The 17,629-nt window shown below is 47.8% G+C and overlaps 1 protein-coding gene across 7 annotated transcripts in view; it reads left to right on the plus strand.

Moving 5' to 3' along the window:
* The window catches only part of ARNT2 (aryl hydrocarbon receptor nuclear translocator 2), an 803,119-nt gene that overhangs the window by 228,121 nt on the left and 557,369 nt on the right, over window positions 1-17,629 (plus strand). For all 7 annotated transcript variants that reach the window (XM_085644710.1, XM_085644711.1, XM_085644712.1 and 4 more), the window contains one exon: window positions 4,628-4,841. In XM_085644710.1, coding sequence (XP_085500836.1) covers window positions 4,628-4,841 — 214 coding nt within the window. The remainder of the gene's footprint in view (window positions 1-4,627; window positions 4,842-17,629) is intronic.

Genomic DNA, 17,629 nt, shown 5'->3' on the forward strand with positions numbered 1-17,629 from the left:
CTTGGTGTGTCGTCATCTTCCAGTTAGCCTGTATCTTCACTTGTTTCTACGTTTAAACCACACTTACGAATGCCGTGCTAAATTATTGCTCCTGTGACTTTCTGAACCGACCCCAAGGTACCGGTATTTAACAGGTACAATAATTAGCACCTGTTACTCCGAATCACTCCTAGTCGATGCCTTAGTTTGCTTTCGCTTGTCTGAAGCTACTGCAGTCATTGTGATCCCTAATTTGTCCGTAGCCCCGGCTCAGTGTGTGACTGCCACGTAGAAAGCCATGTGAGGGCGTGAAAGAAAGCGCCTGTAGCTCTAGTTAGTACGTGTCTGTAAGTATTATTAACCCCAGTCAGTGTGTTTCTGTGTAGGCGTCTACCTCCTGTTGCGTGTAAGCACGCGCCGTCACCAACCTTAGTCGTTGTACATATGCATTTGGCTCTCCAGGCTTTCTGTAGTCCTCGTTTAGCGCATACTTGCTGGTGACGTCTATCAGGTCACGTGTGTCTGCACGTACCGAACTCCCATTCCGCTTGCCTGCAGTACATCTCTGCTTGCCTCATTGCTCTGTCCGGTCTCTGCGGCCCACTCTCTTGCCCCTGAAGTCTTCTCTCTCCTCCTTCCTGTTGTCTTGCAGTCTTCTCTGGTCGCCGTACTGTACTCTCCCCCTCTCTTTCTCTGCTCTCTTTGTTTGTCTTGCTGCAGACCTCTGTGCCTATCTTACAGACGTGAAGAAGGAAGTGCATTAAGGATGGAGAGGGCAGAAGGACTCGACAAGTTTGTAGGTGGAGTTTAGCGGTGGGTGAAATGGTGCAATTGTTTCCATGCATAAGTCTAATTTGTGCGAAAACATGCAAAGTGTGTGAAACATGTTTGACAGTCTTATGCATGAAAACTCAACGTGAGAAATACTCTTGTGCATTAAATGACGTAAGGTACACACACATTGTACTCTCCATACAGTTTCTAAGGTCGCAGAGAGAACTTTGCTAGCACAGCGCATGACGCCACGGCACACATCCAAGTTTCACAGACCCTGCAAGACAGTTTGAGCTCGAGCAGTCTTCCGCAAGCTAAACTCACCCACACAATGTACGAAAAACACAATTTAAGAAAATCCAAGTAAGAAGGATTTAAGTGATATTCAACTCGTAAAAAAAAAAAATTCGTCTGTGCTAGATAGGTCATTGTAGTCTGCTCCCTCGCTCATTCTCAGTATCATGCTCATTCTGTCTCCATGCTCTGCTCTCTCACTTCCGTCCCTGCAGTCTGCTGCAGCACTCGTTCTCCATACTGTGCTCATGACCGTGTTATGCTCCCACACTGTCCCATGCAGTCTGCTTGCTCACGAGTTCCTCATCTGCGACATCATGTATTCTTTTTTCGCTGCCTCAGTGCTCCCTCCCTCCTGTTACAGTAATTTCCTTCATGGTTTACCCTCCATGCTGTTATCTTCTGTTGCCATGCTATGCTCCCATTATCTTGTCTTGCTGCGGAGGTCAGTGCCTGTCTCTCTGAGAAGCAAAGAGGGAAGTGCAGCGGGGATGGAGAAGGACAAGACCGACCTTTGGGTGGCAAACAGATTAGTCTGGCATCGTTGGTGGTCCACCACATGCCTCGTCAAAATAGCAGAAGCTGACCGCTAAGACTGTAGTAGCATGAGGTATCCAGAATCTGGCAAAATCCAACGTGTGTGGCTTGCCTGTAATGCTCAAACTAGACAGAGGCTGGAGACATTATTCCATGGATTTGGAATTGTGAAGCAGATATCAACTGTCGCTGCTTCACCTGTGGCATGATATTTTTGATGGAACCGTGTACACATCCACGATATACTGTGACACTGATAGTATGGACTCTTTAGCGCTGCTTGTAGACTGTACTAAAAAGCATAGACTGTAAAGTGTGGAGTATCATAGTATCATAGACAGTTAAGGCTGTTGGCAAGAAGAACAGCGTGACAATAGCAAAAGCTCTGTAGAGTCACAATAGGAGAAACTCCTATCTCCCAGAGTCACTTGTGCAGAAGCTTTTAGATCAAGCAGTGTCTTCACAGTATGACGTACGCCTGGGCCGTAGGTGTAAAGTGTGCAGCATCTCAATAGCAGAGGATGTTGGAGCATCGAGAGTCATGATTGCAGACTGTTCGTGGGCATGCAGATTCACGATGACCAAAAAGTTTTAAGTGTGTAGTGTTAAAATACCAGCGGGTTTCAGAGCAAGCAGTGTCGTGAGAGAACAGGGTTGGAGAATGGTCATGGTCCTAATTGTGCTGTTACAAAAACTGGTGCTCTTCGAAGAACCCACAACAAGACAGCAAAGTATTGTAGGATTCTTCTGAAGGCTTCCAGAAGTACTACAGAAGATACTAATTGAGTGACAGGGCCTAGATTTTAGAAGATGTGCAGCATACCGTCACAGTATCAAATGGTGATCAGAGAGCATGCATTGACGTGATGAACATCGGCTCCAGGTATGTAGTCTCTCATCACACTAGTAGGATGGGTTATTGTGCAGCATCATGACCGCAAGAACTGTTAAGATTGTTCAGTAGAATGATTGTATGGTCTGTCAGAATGCACCCTCAAGATAGCAGAGGCCGTTTCAAGAGCATGCAGCATCACAAGTGCAGGGATTGGTCAGGGCATGCAGTGTCATGAGAACAGAGGCGTTCACTGCATGCAGTGTCATAAGAGCAGAGGCCGTTTCAAGAGCATTCAGCATCACAAGTGCAGGGATTGGTCAGGGCATGCAGTGTCATGAGAACAGAGGCGTTCACTGCATGCAGTGTCATAAGATCAGAGACCGTTTCAAGAGCATGCAGCATCACAAGTGCAGGGATTGGTCAGGGCATGCAGTGTCATGACAGCAGAGACGTTCACTGCATGCAGTGTCATAAGAGCAGAGGCCGTTTCAAGAGCATGCAGCATCACAAGTGCAGGGATTGGTCAGGGCATGCAGTGACATGAGAACAGAGGCGTTCACTGCATGCAATGTCATAAGATCAGAGACCGTTTCAAGAGCATGCAGCATCACAAGTGCAGGGATTGGTCAGGGCATGCAGTGACACGAGGACAGAGGCGTTCACTGCATGCAGTGTCATAAGAGCAGAGGCCGTTTCAAGAGCAAGCAGCATCACAAGTGCAGGGATTGGTCGGGGCATGCAGTGACATGAGAACAGAGGCGTTCACTGCATGCAGTGTCATGAGAGCAGAGGCCGTTTCAAGAGTGTGCAGCATCACAAGTGCAGGGATTGGTCAGGGCATGCAGTGTCATGACAGCAGAGACGTTCACTCCATGCAGTGTCATAAGAGCAGAGGCCGTTTCAAGAGCATGCAGCATCACAAGTGCAGGGATTGGTCAGGGCATGCAGTGTCATGACAGCAGAGACGTTCACTACATGCAGTGTCATAAGAGCAGAGGCCGTTTCAAGAGCATGCAGCATCACAAGTGCAGGGATTGGTCAGGGCATGCAGTGACATGAGAACAGAGGCGTTCACTGCATGCAGTGTCATAAGATCAGAGACCGTTTCAAGAGCATGCAGCATCACAAGTGCAGGGATTGGTCAGGGCATGCAGTGACATGAGAACAGAGGCGTTCACTGCATGCAGTGTCATAATATCAGAGACCGTTTCAAGAGGAAGCAGGATTACAAGTGCGGGGATTGGTTAGGGCATGCAGTGACACGAGGACAGAGGCGTTCACTGCATGCAGTGTCATAAGAGCAGAGATAGTTTCAACAGCATGCAGCATCGTTATTGAAAGGATTGTTTAGGGCATGCTGTGTCAGAGCAGAGGCGTTCAGTGTGGCCATTGTTCTGGCAACAGGTACTGTCAGAACTTGCAGGTTAACTAACCGAGGCTTTTTCAGGCAGTGTGCAACATAACAATGAATATATCCTAATAAATGTGTCAATCATAAAAGGTGTGAGAAAGTGTAGTGTCAGGATAAAAAGGGTTGTTGGCAATGTGCTGTGTAAGGATAGCAGTGACTGGTGAGAGATTGTGCAGAATCACGAGAACAGAGGCCACAGAGCAGACCCCATCACTGTAGTATAAGCTGACATATCATACAGTCTTCCAAGGTTGTTTCCAGAGCATTTACCGTCTCCATAGCAGAGGCTGTTCTGAAACCACGCAGCATCCTCTTGGTGGTTGTGTGGCATGCTGCATCACAGTAGCAGAGGTAGTCAGGTGTGCAGTAAAGCAATAGCAGAATCGATTCACAAGAGCATGAATTATCATTATAGCAGATGCTCTTCAGAAAGCATGCATCTTGATGACAGCAGATGCTGCTGGAACATCACGCCCATAACAGAATGCATCATCAAGATCCCAGAGTCTATCAGGGCAGGTAGAGAATAGGAGGTGCACTTAAGGCATGCAGCAGCACGATACCAAGATTTGTTCCAGCATGCCTTGCTAGTAGGGCATACAGCTTCACAATGGCAGGGGTTAGAGCATGCAGCATCTTTCTGCAGTCACAATAGCAGAAGGAGGTATTGGAGCATGAATCATCACCATAGCAAGATCCCAGTCATGACAGGATAGCAAGAGTATTAGTGCATGTTGTCACAATATGGCCAGTAATGTAATTTTTAGTAACTTTTTCCTCTTGATGGGCTTTCTCAGGAACTTAAACATCTGATTTTGGAAGCTGCTGATGGTTTTCTTTTTGTGGTGGCTGCCGAGACGGGGAGAGTCATCTATGTGTCCGATTCGGTGACACCGGTTTTAAATCAGCCTCAGTCGGAGTGGTTTGGGAGCACCCTGTATGAGCAAGTCCATCCAGACGATGTTGAGAAACTGAGAGAGCAGTTGTGCACGTCGGAAAACTCCATGACAGGTCAGACATACGTGATGATCATATCCATTATGTTGTCCATCAACAGCAAAGTGCCCATTCAGCAACACTTCATATTATAGCAAGTCAGCAGCTCACTTGTTTCTGTATGCCCTCTGTCTGCTCTGCTTGATTGCATAACGCTCATACTCTGTACATGTTTCCCTCCATTAAACTCACTTGCATGTCCAATAGCCGAAATATCCACTTGCAGTCACAATCTATGTAACTGAAGCAGTTGCATGCTGTGTGCTTTTCGATGCATGCAATATTCACCAAGAGGCATAATCTAGATGCCTGCAGTACTCGCTTGCAATTACAGGTCTGACATTTCAGTAGTCCCTGGTTACCGTAAATTAGATATTGCAAAAAGTGTCCCATTTGATTTAATTCGACTTCATGAAGGGATCCTATAAAACAACCTTCTCTTCCAGGGGATCCTCCACCCATGCATGGGCACCCCTGAGTACATTTAAATTCATATGCAGCTATATATATATATATATATATATATATATATATATATAATATAATATAATATATAATTTTCCACAAGCCAATGCACCCTTCAAGACAATCGAGGCTAACCAATGCTTCGGTAATCTGCTTTTGCATCAGTAAACATATACTCTGTTTTTAATGTTTTAATACACACACTTAAGAAGAAAAACCAGGAGGACAAAGAGACACCCAAACTCTCTTTAATGAACTGCAGAAGCTGCAGTGTAACATAGCAGGCATTGTTAGCCCATAAGCTGCATTGGAACCATAACAGCATAGAAAATGAAAGAAAACTGGCACCGTTCCTTTAAGGAAGCCATGACCCCCAGCTTCCCATCATGCATCATGGGTGACCGTTAGGTCAGTTGTTCTTTCCGGCTCCTTCAGCCGGGACCTTGGAGTTTTCAGCTCTCAATTTTCTTGGCTTTTTGTCAAAAAGTTTCCTCTATAAAACGGTTAGTTCCTGTTCACTCAACGTCTTTCACCGATTGAAGTAAGGAGCTACCATTTGAATGTGTTTTTTTTCTGTCTAAATATGCCTTCTCTTTTTGATCCTTGCCCTCAAAAAGAAGATTCTCAACCTGTCCGCATTCTCTGTCTCCCTGAGACACATTTTTCTGAGACCTACTAACACTGCAAAAATCTTTCCAGGCGCTCTCTCAATGAGAGCGACATGATTCGTCTTAATGGCGTCGCAGAAATCCGCTACTTCCAGAGGAAGAGCTTCATTGAGGTACAAGAAGAGGAGAACCAGATTGACTTTTAGAAGTAAGATCCCTATCCATTCTCCTTTGGCGTTGGGCTCCGCGTCGAAAATGCCTCCAGCGGCGAAATGTCATTGCAGGTTTCCCTGTTGATGCAGCCACCGCCGTTGACTGTATTGAAATGCTGGCCGTCGTCGAAGACTACACTGAAGAAAGCGGCAAGTTTGACATCTGTCTATCGTTGACATTCACCGGCGTCAAATCAGCCCCGCCCCCGCCCTGTTGAGTCGGTCTCCGCTGGTGTCGACCCAATGCTTAACGTTGAGACCTCGGTCTCCATTAACTCCACCTCAAAGGTGTTCAACGTCGAGACAAAGCTGTCCGTTGCCGTCAACCCGGCGACGGTCAACGACGAGGCCTCAGTCCACATTGACGTTATCTCGATGACAATCTATATCCAGAAGATGCTCTACGTTGTAGTTTCCCCACACGCTGTTGAGGCATCGGTCTCCGTCGTCGGCTCCATGTCTGACGTCGAAGCACAAGTCTCCGTCGACAGATCCTCGTCCGACATCGAAGACCAAGACCCAACTGGCGGCGTCTCACCTGACGTCGAGACACCAGTCTCCGTACGCAACATCTTTCCCAACGTCAAGAATTTCGAAAGCCATCAGTGTCTTCCCAGCACCCGACACCGGCTCAAGACGTCTTGATGCAACGTTGTTCGACGTCGAGGCACTCATCACTGTCGGCGTTGCCACACTAAACTCCATCGGAAAGGCCCTCAAAGTCTATCCGTTCAGCTTAGAAGGGACTCTGTGTCTACAGGATTGCAGTCGAGATCACGGCGGGTGCCTCTGTTGACGTCTAGCAGCTCCATTTCTCCCTCTCCTGATAGGCAGACACAGAAGGGGGCACCGCAGACGGCAGATCCCCCTGCACAGCAAGAGAAGAAAGGACAGAGATCACCTTCTGTGCACCTATCTCCCAGATGGCTGTTATCAGTGCACCACTGGCAGAAATTTTCTACAATCTATGTTCTGCAACCTCTGGACTACTCTAGTCCTCTGTACAGCTCGTCTCTGGCTCGCTTTGTACAGACTGTAGACCTTTCTCCTACTAATTCTCCCAGAGTTCGGGAATGTACTATGACAGCAAATCCGTCACCACGAAGAAGGTCCCCTGCACTTAGCCATCGTAAAAGGCACAGATCACCTTTGTGGTCCTCATCCTCCTTGCATTCTTCGAAAAGGGACTATTCTCCCACCTTGACGAACAGTCCACCTTCGAGAATTTCCCCGGTGGATGATATTCATGCCTTCCACGAGGTGCTGGCTAGAAGGGCGCATAAGTTGAATATTGATATGCCCACTCCTCAAACATCATCCTCTGTTATTTTTTAGACTTTGCACCAAAGGTCAGCAGCAAGACCTTTGGTACCTGGGCTCATTCAACCGGCCATGGACACCTTTCTCACGCCGGCATCACTCAAGACTGCTCCTGTGCGGATCTTGAAGTACAAGCCCCCAGAGCAAGATCCACTGTTCCTGAAGGCGAGTCCTCCTCCGGATTGCGTAATTATATCACCTGCAAAGCAGACGCATGCAGTGGCATCCTCTTCAACTGTGCCTTCGGACAAAGAGAGCGGAAGTCAGGACTGTTAGGGAAGGAAAGTTTGTGGCACCTCGGCTTCCTTTTTGAAGGTATCCAGTGCTTTAGACTTCTTAGTTCGCCATTATAGGGCCCTAAGGGATTCAGTGGAGAGATTCAAAGACAAGTTGCCCAAAGAGGATCGGCAAGACTTCGAGGAAGTTTTCCAAGAAGGGGGCTTGGTGGTGACCAGATCATTAGCGCTGCAGCGGATGGGGCAGCTCTAGCTGTGTATTCTTATGCACATGAATATGTACTAGGCGATCATCCTGGCTCCAACTTACTGTACTGAAGCCCAGCAGCGTATTTTAAATCTTCCCTTTTTCGGAAGTTCTCTCTTTGGCACACACACAGACAATGAAATGACCAGGATGAAGACAGAACTTGATACTCTAAAGGCTGTAGGCCTTGAAAAAAGAAAGGAGTTCCGTTGTAGATACAGGCCATATGACCGCAGGCCATTTCATCACAAGGTTCAAACCCCTCATTGGTCTCCAAGGCATCAACACCACCAGCCCAGAACAAACTACCATGGGTGTCGCTCTTCCCGTGGTAGAGGTACCCCACTTAGTCCTCTTCCTCGGCGAAGACTCCAACAAAGCAATGAGCATTCGCTTCCCCCGTCACCATTACCCACTCCACTGGGGGGTGGGAGGGAATATCGCCAATCATCTACAAGTGTGGCGCAGCATCACAAGAGATGAATGGGTATTGAGTACGCTGCAGAATGGGTACTCTCTATGGTTTCGCTATCCACCTTCAGTAAAAACCACATGCCACCAGCTGCAACTGCTGCAGCAAGTAGTAGCTACTCTCCTACCAAAATCTGCCCCTGAGGAAGTTCCTCCCTGTCAACGAGGGAAAGGAGCATATTCAAGGTACTTTCTGGTGCGAAAGAAGGGTCCCAAAGCAGAGTTCAGACCTATATTAGATCTACGCATTCTGAACAAGTCCATCCAAAGAGAAAATGTTTGCATGCTGGCTCTCGATCCAATATATCCTCACCTCCAGCAAGGGGACTGGATGTGCCCGATAGATCTGCAGTATGCGTTTTTTCATGTACCAGTACGCTCATGTCACCGACAGTTCCTGCGCTTCATGGTAGGGGTCAAACACTACCAGTACAAAGTCCTCCCTTTCGGATTAAAGTCGGCCCCTCGAGTGTTTACCAAATGCATGGCAGTAGTAGCAGCTGCTCTACACTGCCAGGGACTGTTAATTTATCCTTACCCCGACGACTGGCTCCTGAAGAGTTTTTCTCTACAGTGCGTAAAGACCCAATACCAGACCTTTCTAACTTTGCTACAGCGGCTGGGCCTTCATGTCAACTTGCCAAAGTCAGACATCAACCTACTCAAAGAATAGACTATCTGGGTTCGACACTAGACTCTAACGCAAGAAAAGTGTGTTCTTTGACCCCAAGATCCGGGCACAAAGAGACAAACTAATGGTTGATCATTTGTCCAGTGAGGTGGGTGGGTTGTTTATGACTTTGATAAGTCTCCCCTTGGAAAAGAACTAGGATTACAGGCAAGTAATTTATCCTTTTGATCCTGACGAAAGCCATTGACAAATAGGGTGCAAAGTTGGCTGAAACGTGTTGACCTGGTTCTTCCAGAGATAGATGTGAGAGACACCTAATATCTCTTTTCACATCTCACATTTTTAATCATACCACTACATTTGAGCTTCTTAGTGATATGTGTCCTTTTTAAAGGTAGGAGGTATTTTCAAACTTTTTTCCTCGCATGGTGGATCCCATATGGTCTCTGATTCAAGAGCCAATGGTGTAAAGATCAGTGGCTAAGTATGCAAATCGGAGACCTACCTTTGGCAGAACAACACTGTTGAGGGTCTCACAACAATTTTGGTGTTGGCCCCTCCCAACGCCCGTCTCAACACAACTCTTCCACTCCGTTTGATTTTACAAATTCGTAAATGTAGTCACATGTCTGACTTATGCAGTATTTGCCCATAGTCGCTTCAGAACCATCAATACTCGCTTGCACTGCCATGTTCGATATTTGCAGTACACACCTATTGCTACATGTCAGATCCCTGTGATCTCTTGTGTGTTTGCGTTTGTATTTTGAGGGCAGAATGTTTTTCTGGGTGGGTGCTTCAAACATGGTGCCCAATTGGCAAACGTATAATGTTGTGAATGGACCCGCTGTGGTTGTACATCGCTTCACAGCGTGGACCTCCCCACCAGACAGACACTGAAGAGGTCCTCTGCCAGTGTGACTAAGGTTATGACCTCTGCCACTCTGACTGACCATTAGACAGTCTGCCAAAGTTTTAATAAGGACGAAAGTCCCTGGAGTCTGATGTGACTGTGGTGTATCCTTCCTCTCTATCCGAGATGTAGAAATGTCCTCCTCCGACTCTGGTTGAATTCAAATCCCCATACTAAGAGGTGGATCCCGCCTCCCTTCAACTCTAGTGTTGATCCCTTCCCCCGACTGTGTGGTGAAGTCTTCGGACGTTGGGGTGGAGTTCACAGCACATCACCCTAATGCTTTGTGGAGTCCCATGTTATAGGGTGGTTAATCTAATCTGTTAGTCTTTTTTTTTGTACACAGTACTATCCGGCATTATCCAGTATATATTCCCCTCCCATTTCGGTGGGTCCTCCTTTGTGATGTCCCGCTGTGGTATTTAACACTGAAATAATCCGAAGGCTACATACATACAGGAAGGCAGTGCTCTACAAAAGTCCCGAATTAATAAATGCTGTTTTAGCCAGTCCCATAATACTCCAGGGGAATCTGTCCTGTAGGTTTTCGGTTCTTATGCTGTTGTGCTCTGTAGTTACGAGGTCAATTTCGGATATCCACTGAGAAACGTGTAAAAATATGTTATTTGGTTTCAGATGTTTGTCCTCCGACCTACCCTCCTGTGACCTGGGTAAATCTGCTTTTAGTTTCCTGACGGATTCCTTTGCTGGAGGATTGTGTTTGCTTTTGGATGCTCCCTGGGCTGCTCGTGGTATAATGATGAACATGCACAAAGCTATCCTTTGTTATCTTGTCCAAACCAAGCCTTGTGTTTTTGTAATTTTCAATTTCGATGGAAAAATATTTAGGAAAAAAAGGTGTGACTTGAAAAGGAGTTGATATGGAAACATTAGGATCGTCATTAAAATAAGGCTAAGTCACCCTTTGTGTTTTGTGTGCTTACAGAGCCACACATTTCTAACAAATCCCGCTACTCCTATGCAACAACATGAGACCTCAAACCCACGTGTGAACTTGATCCTGAATTGGGCCGTGCCCTGCATTATGCACAGAATTCTGTTTCTCCCTTGCTAGGGCTGGCCTTAGAAGCCAATACCAATATTGTTTGTCTTTAGAGAACTTGGGGTTTGCTGCAGCTGAATTCTGGTACATTGTTTCCTACGGTTTTCATTCCTTCTCGCTCTGTTGCTATGAATGCCTCAATAATGCCACAATTGTGTTTACTGAGTAAAACTAGGAGTTTTCCATTTTAGGTCCTCAACACCATCTAACTGTAAGAAACTTAAGTATGGCACAGAAATGGAGATACTTTCATTTTCCCAGTGGTGGCACCTCCGCTAAAGCGGAGAAGCATCGCCCCACTGCTCAAAAGGAAAAATAAAATGAAAATAACGTATCGGTATTATCATTTTAGTTTTTATTTTACAGTCAGTGGATCTTGGGGCAGCGTGGGGCTCGCCAGAGCAGGGGGAGGAGTGGTTTGCACTCCCTAAGTGCGCACGAATGCTTGGCTGGCCCTCTTGTGCCGGCAAAACAGTCCTGCTCACTTTTCAACTTACCCACCAGGGTGTAATGCTCAGCCTGGTGAGTAACATTCTCAGCCTCCAATTCCCCATCTGAGCGCTGATCCACGGCACTCAGACCAATCATAACCCTCCAGTGCAACATTGTGATTGGCTCAGGGGAGCCTGGAAGCCCTGGTGCTTCCTGCCACCGGACAGAGACAGTAAGAAAATGACAAAGGAGAGGCGGTGGCTGGCCATTTTCAGGTAAGTGACAGACCTTGAAGGAAGCAATAAAGGCTCCTTTGTACCAAGATACAGCCTCTCTGAAGTACATGTTAAGTCACAGTAAACAGGATTCAGGCGACCAGTATTTGCTACAAGCCCATGTATCAACCTGTCAATCAGAGGAGGAAGTTTGTGCATGAGAGTACCGCCCTCTGTACCTCAACAGGCAATACTATCTGTTATGAAAATGATTACTATGATAGCAGTTACAGTGAACCGCCTCTGAGACGGGTGCCAGTTGATTAATTGCAAGAGCTTTAATCAAAGATGGTGGATCATTAAACCAGGTTCCCTTCAATATGCAGCCCACGACAGTGCCACGAACCAGACTATCAAGGTCTCAACCTAACGGACCACAAACATAGCTAAGCCATGTGTGCCACATGCTCCTCTGCTCTCCTCAGCAGGGCCAACCTCAGTTACTACCTTTTCTTCAGGATTTGCCATCCCATTATAATGACGGGGATTCTGCAGGGGATGATGACTGTGAGGAAGAAGTATTTGACGCATCCCCTCTGAACAAATGCCAAGAGTAGGATGATTGTCACTCACCCACCAATGGATGCTGAGCTGCCGCTGGTGGATTCCCCTGCCTGATAATATGAAATTGTGCCTTAATTGAGAAAGCGTATAGGAAATTTAACTTGCCCAAGCAAATAGTTAGAAGACTGCTTTTTATATGATTTTAGAGATATCCCCAGAAAGACATCCGAAGCCAGTCCCATTGTGTACCTATTTGGTTGAAGGGAAAGAAGCTTATGCAAGTGACAATGCCTTGGCATGAGAAGTAAAAATACAGGGCACTTGATAATACTATGAATTACTTGACCTGACATGCAAATGTAGGTTCTGTTATCACTTAAGCGACCCAGAGACACTCCTGGCGCTCTTGCACAGTGAACAGAGAAAGTTGTTACCTGGTTGCCTATCGGTAGAGTCTTCCCCATCGCTGCTACTCAAGTCCACGCTACTAATTCACTGGCCATCTTGGGTAGATCTGTCTGGCAAATGTGGAGTAACATAGTTCCATATATAGACCTTGTAGGAGGCTGGCTTAGTATACAGTGCACACTTATTTAAGTGAAGCACCCTGCATTATTCTAGACAACTCTTATGGTGATTTTAGTGGTCTTAGACAACCTTAGAAAGCTCTCTAAGTGGTAGCTGTGGAGAGCAGCCTTCCAGCTTAGTCCAGAAGGAGTGTTAAGCAGCTTGTTTTACCAGTACTGATTTATATAGTGTAGGTTAAGTGAAAAAGAACCACACAGTGTAGTTATAAAAATAGGTATTTATTATAAACGCTCACTAACATATTGGTATATCTCCTTACCAGAGGTATAATCATAATAGACACAATACTTAAATAGTAGAACACGTAAGTCGCACAAATACACAGTGGTCTCCAGGGGGGGATCAGACCATATACTAATAAAGTAGAGTGCGAACTGTGACTGAAGTCTAGACTTGTCCCAGAAAACTTAGACGAGTTGGGGACGTAAGGAACCCCCAAGGTAAGTACCCAGGAACCCCACGGAAGCTGTGTGCAGAGAGGAAACGCAGCCGTGTACTCAATGCATGTTAATGGGGAAGTCGTGATTGCCGTTTTCAAGAAGGACCCTTCCTGAGGACCCTGAAGAAACCCTGTGGAAGATGGAATGTTGGAGAGTCATCCCACCCATGGATACCCCAGGTACCAGGATACCTACACCATGGAAGCTAGGTGCGAAGTGGCATCGGAAACCATCGTAGACCGCAATGGAGGACTTCAGAAAAGATGCTGCTGGCAAAGAAGGTGAAAGAGTCGGGTGAAATCCAAGGGTGAATTCTTGAAAAGGAGTATCTGCAAGCAGAGGGGACAGTGTCTATGCCACTCGGAGTGACCAGGAGGCACGGAAGACTTCTCACCACAGATGACTGAAGATGCAGGAGGGTTGACAGTGATCTTGTCGCTGCAGCTCTGAGGACCAGACGACGCTGTGGAAGACCAGGAGCCGTTCATGAGTTGTCCCATGTCCAAAGTCGAGAACCAAGGGGTCGGTGTCCGGCGAGAACACCAACAAGCCTTGGCAGTAGCAACAGACGTGGAAAATGAAGAAAGTGCAGTGTCGTGACCAGCAAGGTCCAAGGGACTCATCAAGTGCAGGAGAGTCCGAGCAGGCCCCGAGCAAGCAGGGGAGCCCACTGGAGCCAAAGAAGACTCTCATAAGGACCCACAGGCCAAAGTCACAGGAGTCAAAAGAGGACCTCGAGCAGCTCACCAAAGATGGCGGCCTACGGTGCAGAGGATGCGGTAAGGATGAAGATCTTGGCAGGAAGATATCCTGGAGGCTGGATCTTCTTGGAGCCCGAAGATCTCTGGAGGAGAGAGTCAACAAGCCTTGGCAACGGCAAGTCGACGCAGTGCACAGGGGTTCTGTTCCAGCGGTTCCAATGAGGGATACTGGCCTTAAACTCGGTGGGAAGACGGTTCAGGCCTCGAGGGAGTTGCAGTACCACCACCTGTGCTGCTGGGCCTTTCAAAGTCCGGAGGACGTCTGTAGCAGCAGACCGGTCAGCTTATATGCGGTGCCTGCAGATGCAGAGGAGTGACTCCTTCACTCCAAGAGATTCCTTCGGTGTCTTTGATGCCCACAGGCCTGGAGAAGAACCTGGATGAAGCACAGGCACAGACGACGCAGAAGACTGGTGGGACGACGAGACCAGGCGCTGCAGGAGTCTTCCCAGATACCATCTTGGTTCCCAACGCGAAGTCCAACGAAGTCCAGAGTGCACAGCTGGTTGAAAATGAAGTGGTTTCGGATCTGAATCTTGTCCCACGACAAATCTGAAGAGCCACCCTCGGGTAAGCCCTTTAATACCTAAAGGAAAGGGTTAGGACGATTCAGGGATCTCTCCCAGAGGAGGGGCTAGACAGAGGGGAGGATATTTCCATGTTCTTTGTCCAGCTTCGCACCAAAGCGGGAGCAAATGGCTCCATGAACTGGTTTCAACTGGAGTATGCAAGGAGGGCACCAAAAGCAGTCTGGTGGCGCTGGGAAGCGCACCCACCCTAGCCCAATACACTTAGTCCTGTCGGGGAGGTGGTTACACTTCCCTGTGACAGGAAACCTATTGTTCTACCTTCCCCTGCTCGAGCCTGGTTCAGCAGCAGGAGGGCAGAATTGTCTGTGGTCGGCAGCAGCCCTAGCTTGCTGTTAGACCTTGAAAGGCTGGTACCGGGAATATATGGGGGCTCCCTAGGTGAGCCCCACAGTAAATGGTATTCTACATCGAACACTGGAATTGGTGTTGGGGTAGGATTCCAACATGTTTGATACCAATCCTGACCGATTTCGGTGCATCCAATATATAGTTAGACATCTGGTAATTGACTTGATGTCAACTATATGTATAAAATGTCTGACCGCACTTACAAAGCCTGGAGAATAGACTATTGGGTGTGTAGTGGGTGTCCTCGCATGCAGGGCACCTTCACACTTATAACCAAGCACACTGCCTTCAGGATTGAAAAGGCCTACATTTGGGGTGACTTATTGCTTTTAAATGCAGTAACCTCAGATATAAGGAAACATATCTGTTGTGAGTGGTGCTTTACAGCATGTATGTAAAGCGCTCTGATACCTACGGGTCAAGCTAGCGCTATATAACACTTTTAAAATAAACACAGACTGCAGTGGCAGGTCTGTAGTCACAGCTTGAGTGGTCTCTCATGGGTGGCATAATATATGCTGCAGCCCATGGGAGACACCCTGGTGTACCTATGCCCTGGGTACCTCAGTACCATGTTCTAGGGACTTAGACGGGTACATCAGTGGCCAATTAGGAAGGTAGCAAAGTACTCACCAGAGTCCAATTTACGGAGACAGCACATTACTGGGGTCCTGATTAGCAGGATCCCTGTCAGACTAGTCCGAAAACAGAACACCAGCAAAAAGTGGGGGTAACTATGAAAGCAGATCCTACTTTCCTACAGACCTCTTCTATATACGCCTCTACTTAATGGAGAGGAGGAAGAGGCCACAGATATACTTCACAAAGAGTATTTATGGCTATCATTGCCTCTGTTAAGGATGTATGCAACATGCTTTTTCGTCAGCTGGCTTGAGCTGTTGTGTTACGACGACAGGGTTTGCTCAGATGCACCTAATTTCAACCTGAGTTACAAGACCATATCCTTGACTTATTCTGTGATGGAGTGTGTAGGAAGGTGGAATATGACTATATGGTTGCCCCCAACTTTTTGCCTGGTATTTGAATGGTTTTTGACTAGTCTGGCGGGGATCCTGCTATCCAGGACCCCAGCCTATCTGCTTCCTCTCTAAACTGATGTGAGTACCCTAGGTACATCCCAATTGGATACTGAGGACACCCTATCAGCCCCTTGTAGATGGTACCCTCGGTACCCAGGGCATGGGTCCCTCAGAGGCCTACCAGGGGCTGCAGCACTTATTGTGCCACCCCTGGGACAGCATTACAAACTGACACCACCAGACCAATACTGTAGTCTGGGTAAGGTGGTGCTTGCACCCCTTACAGGGATATAGGTACCCTGTATCCCACTTAATACAACACATATACCCTCATAGGTCACCCCAAAGGCAGGCCTTGCTAATCCTACAAGGCAGGGTGCTGAGATATGTGTGAGGGGGAACCCCTACCTGAGTAGGGCCCCTCTGCAATCTTCGTAAAACTATTGCTGGGTTGTTTGTAGTGCAGCCATACCATATACTCTTAACCGCATTATAAGTAATCGTGATAGCGTGATAACTTGAGAATGGCTACACAGAACCATATCGTGTTTGGTGTCAAACATGTAGGAACCATGCCCCCAATCCAGCCATGGGAGTGAGGGCATGATTCCCCCATGCTAGAGGGGCGATATGGGAAAAGCAGCAGAATTTAGACACCAATTTAAAAGTGCACACGTAGCACAAAATGGATGCTACCCTCCACCCACACGACTCTGGCTGCCTGTTGCTGGGCAGAACTCCAGCCACGGCAGCTGGACAATAGGGATCTTGTTGCAGGGAGGTGCTCCCACCTCCCCAGACAGAATATGTGGATTGGAACTGGGTGGGTGCACCATAGGATGTCTTTCAGACTTGCACGTAGGCTTCTCCAGTGCCTACTTCTGCATACACCGCCTCAAACCGGTTCAGGGGCACCCTGTTCCCTGCCCAGGCGGGAAACCACACAAAGGGGAGAGGGTATAGCCACCCTTTCCCGCCTGAACTCTCATTGGTGGGCTCTGATCTGGACACTCCCCTAATCTTTGGATAAAGGTGAATACAGGGTCCCCAGAGCCTCAGATTATTCTTGGACTTCACAGACTTGAACTTCGACTTGCTGCCGCACAGCTAAAGGAAGAAATCTCCCTTGGGGTAAAGGAGTTACCCCCCTGCTTGGCAGGCACCTGAAACACTGCAAGTGACCCGGTTGGAACCTCGCTGCTCCTACGGACATCGACGACTTTCCTACCTTGAGGTGGGTTTCCAAGCATCCCAGAGGCCAGTGAGTGTGCACAGCAAAGCTCAGCACCGTGGACCCCTTGGGTGCCGAGATCCCCAATACCCCAGGACACCGGCCACCTCTTGCACAGCACCCTACCCCGACGAGTGGGAAAGTTGTGCTTTGGCCCATTATTGAGCCAACCTCTCAGCATCATCTGTGCCAAATATCGACGCCCTAGCCCACTCCGGCGACCCGTGGGCGCATCTTTACACTCTCCAAATTGCTGCCTCCCGCGGTCCCTTGTCTCTCGACTGGTGGGCCCTAGTGGAGGTCAATCTTCGATTCCAAGAGTTCCACTGATTGCTCCAGGCCTGCTCTTCAGTCTCCTCGCTGGAGACCTCGCTCAGACCTCGTGGGTCTGCACCAGTAGCAGTTTTGTGTTTCTTGCGTGGGTTGCG

Source organism: Triturus cristatus, chromosome 3_1 (genome assembly GCF_964204655.1).
Source record: "Triturus cristatus chromosome 3_1, aTriCri1.1, whole genome shotgun sequence".
NCBI classification, from domain to species: domain Eukaryota; kingdom Metazoa; phylum Chordata; class Amphibia; order Caudata; family Salamandridae; genus Triturus; species Triturus cristatus.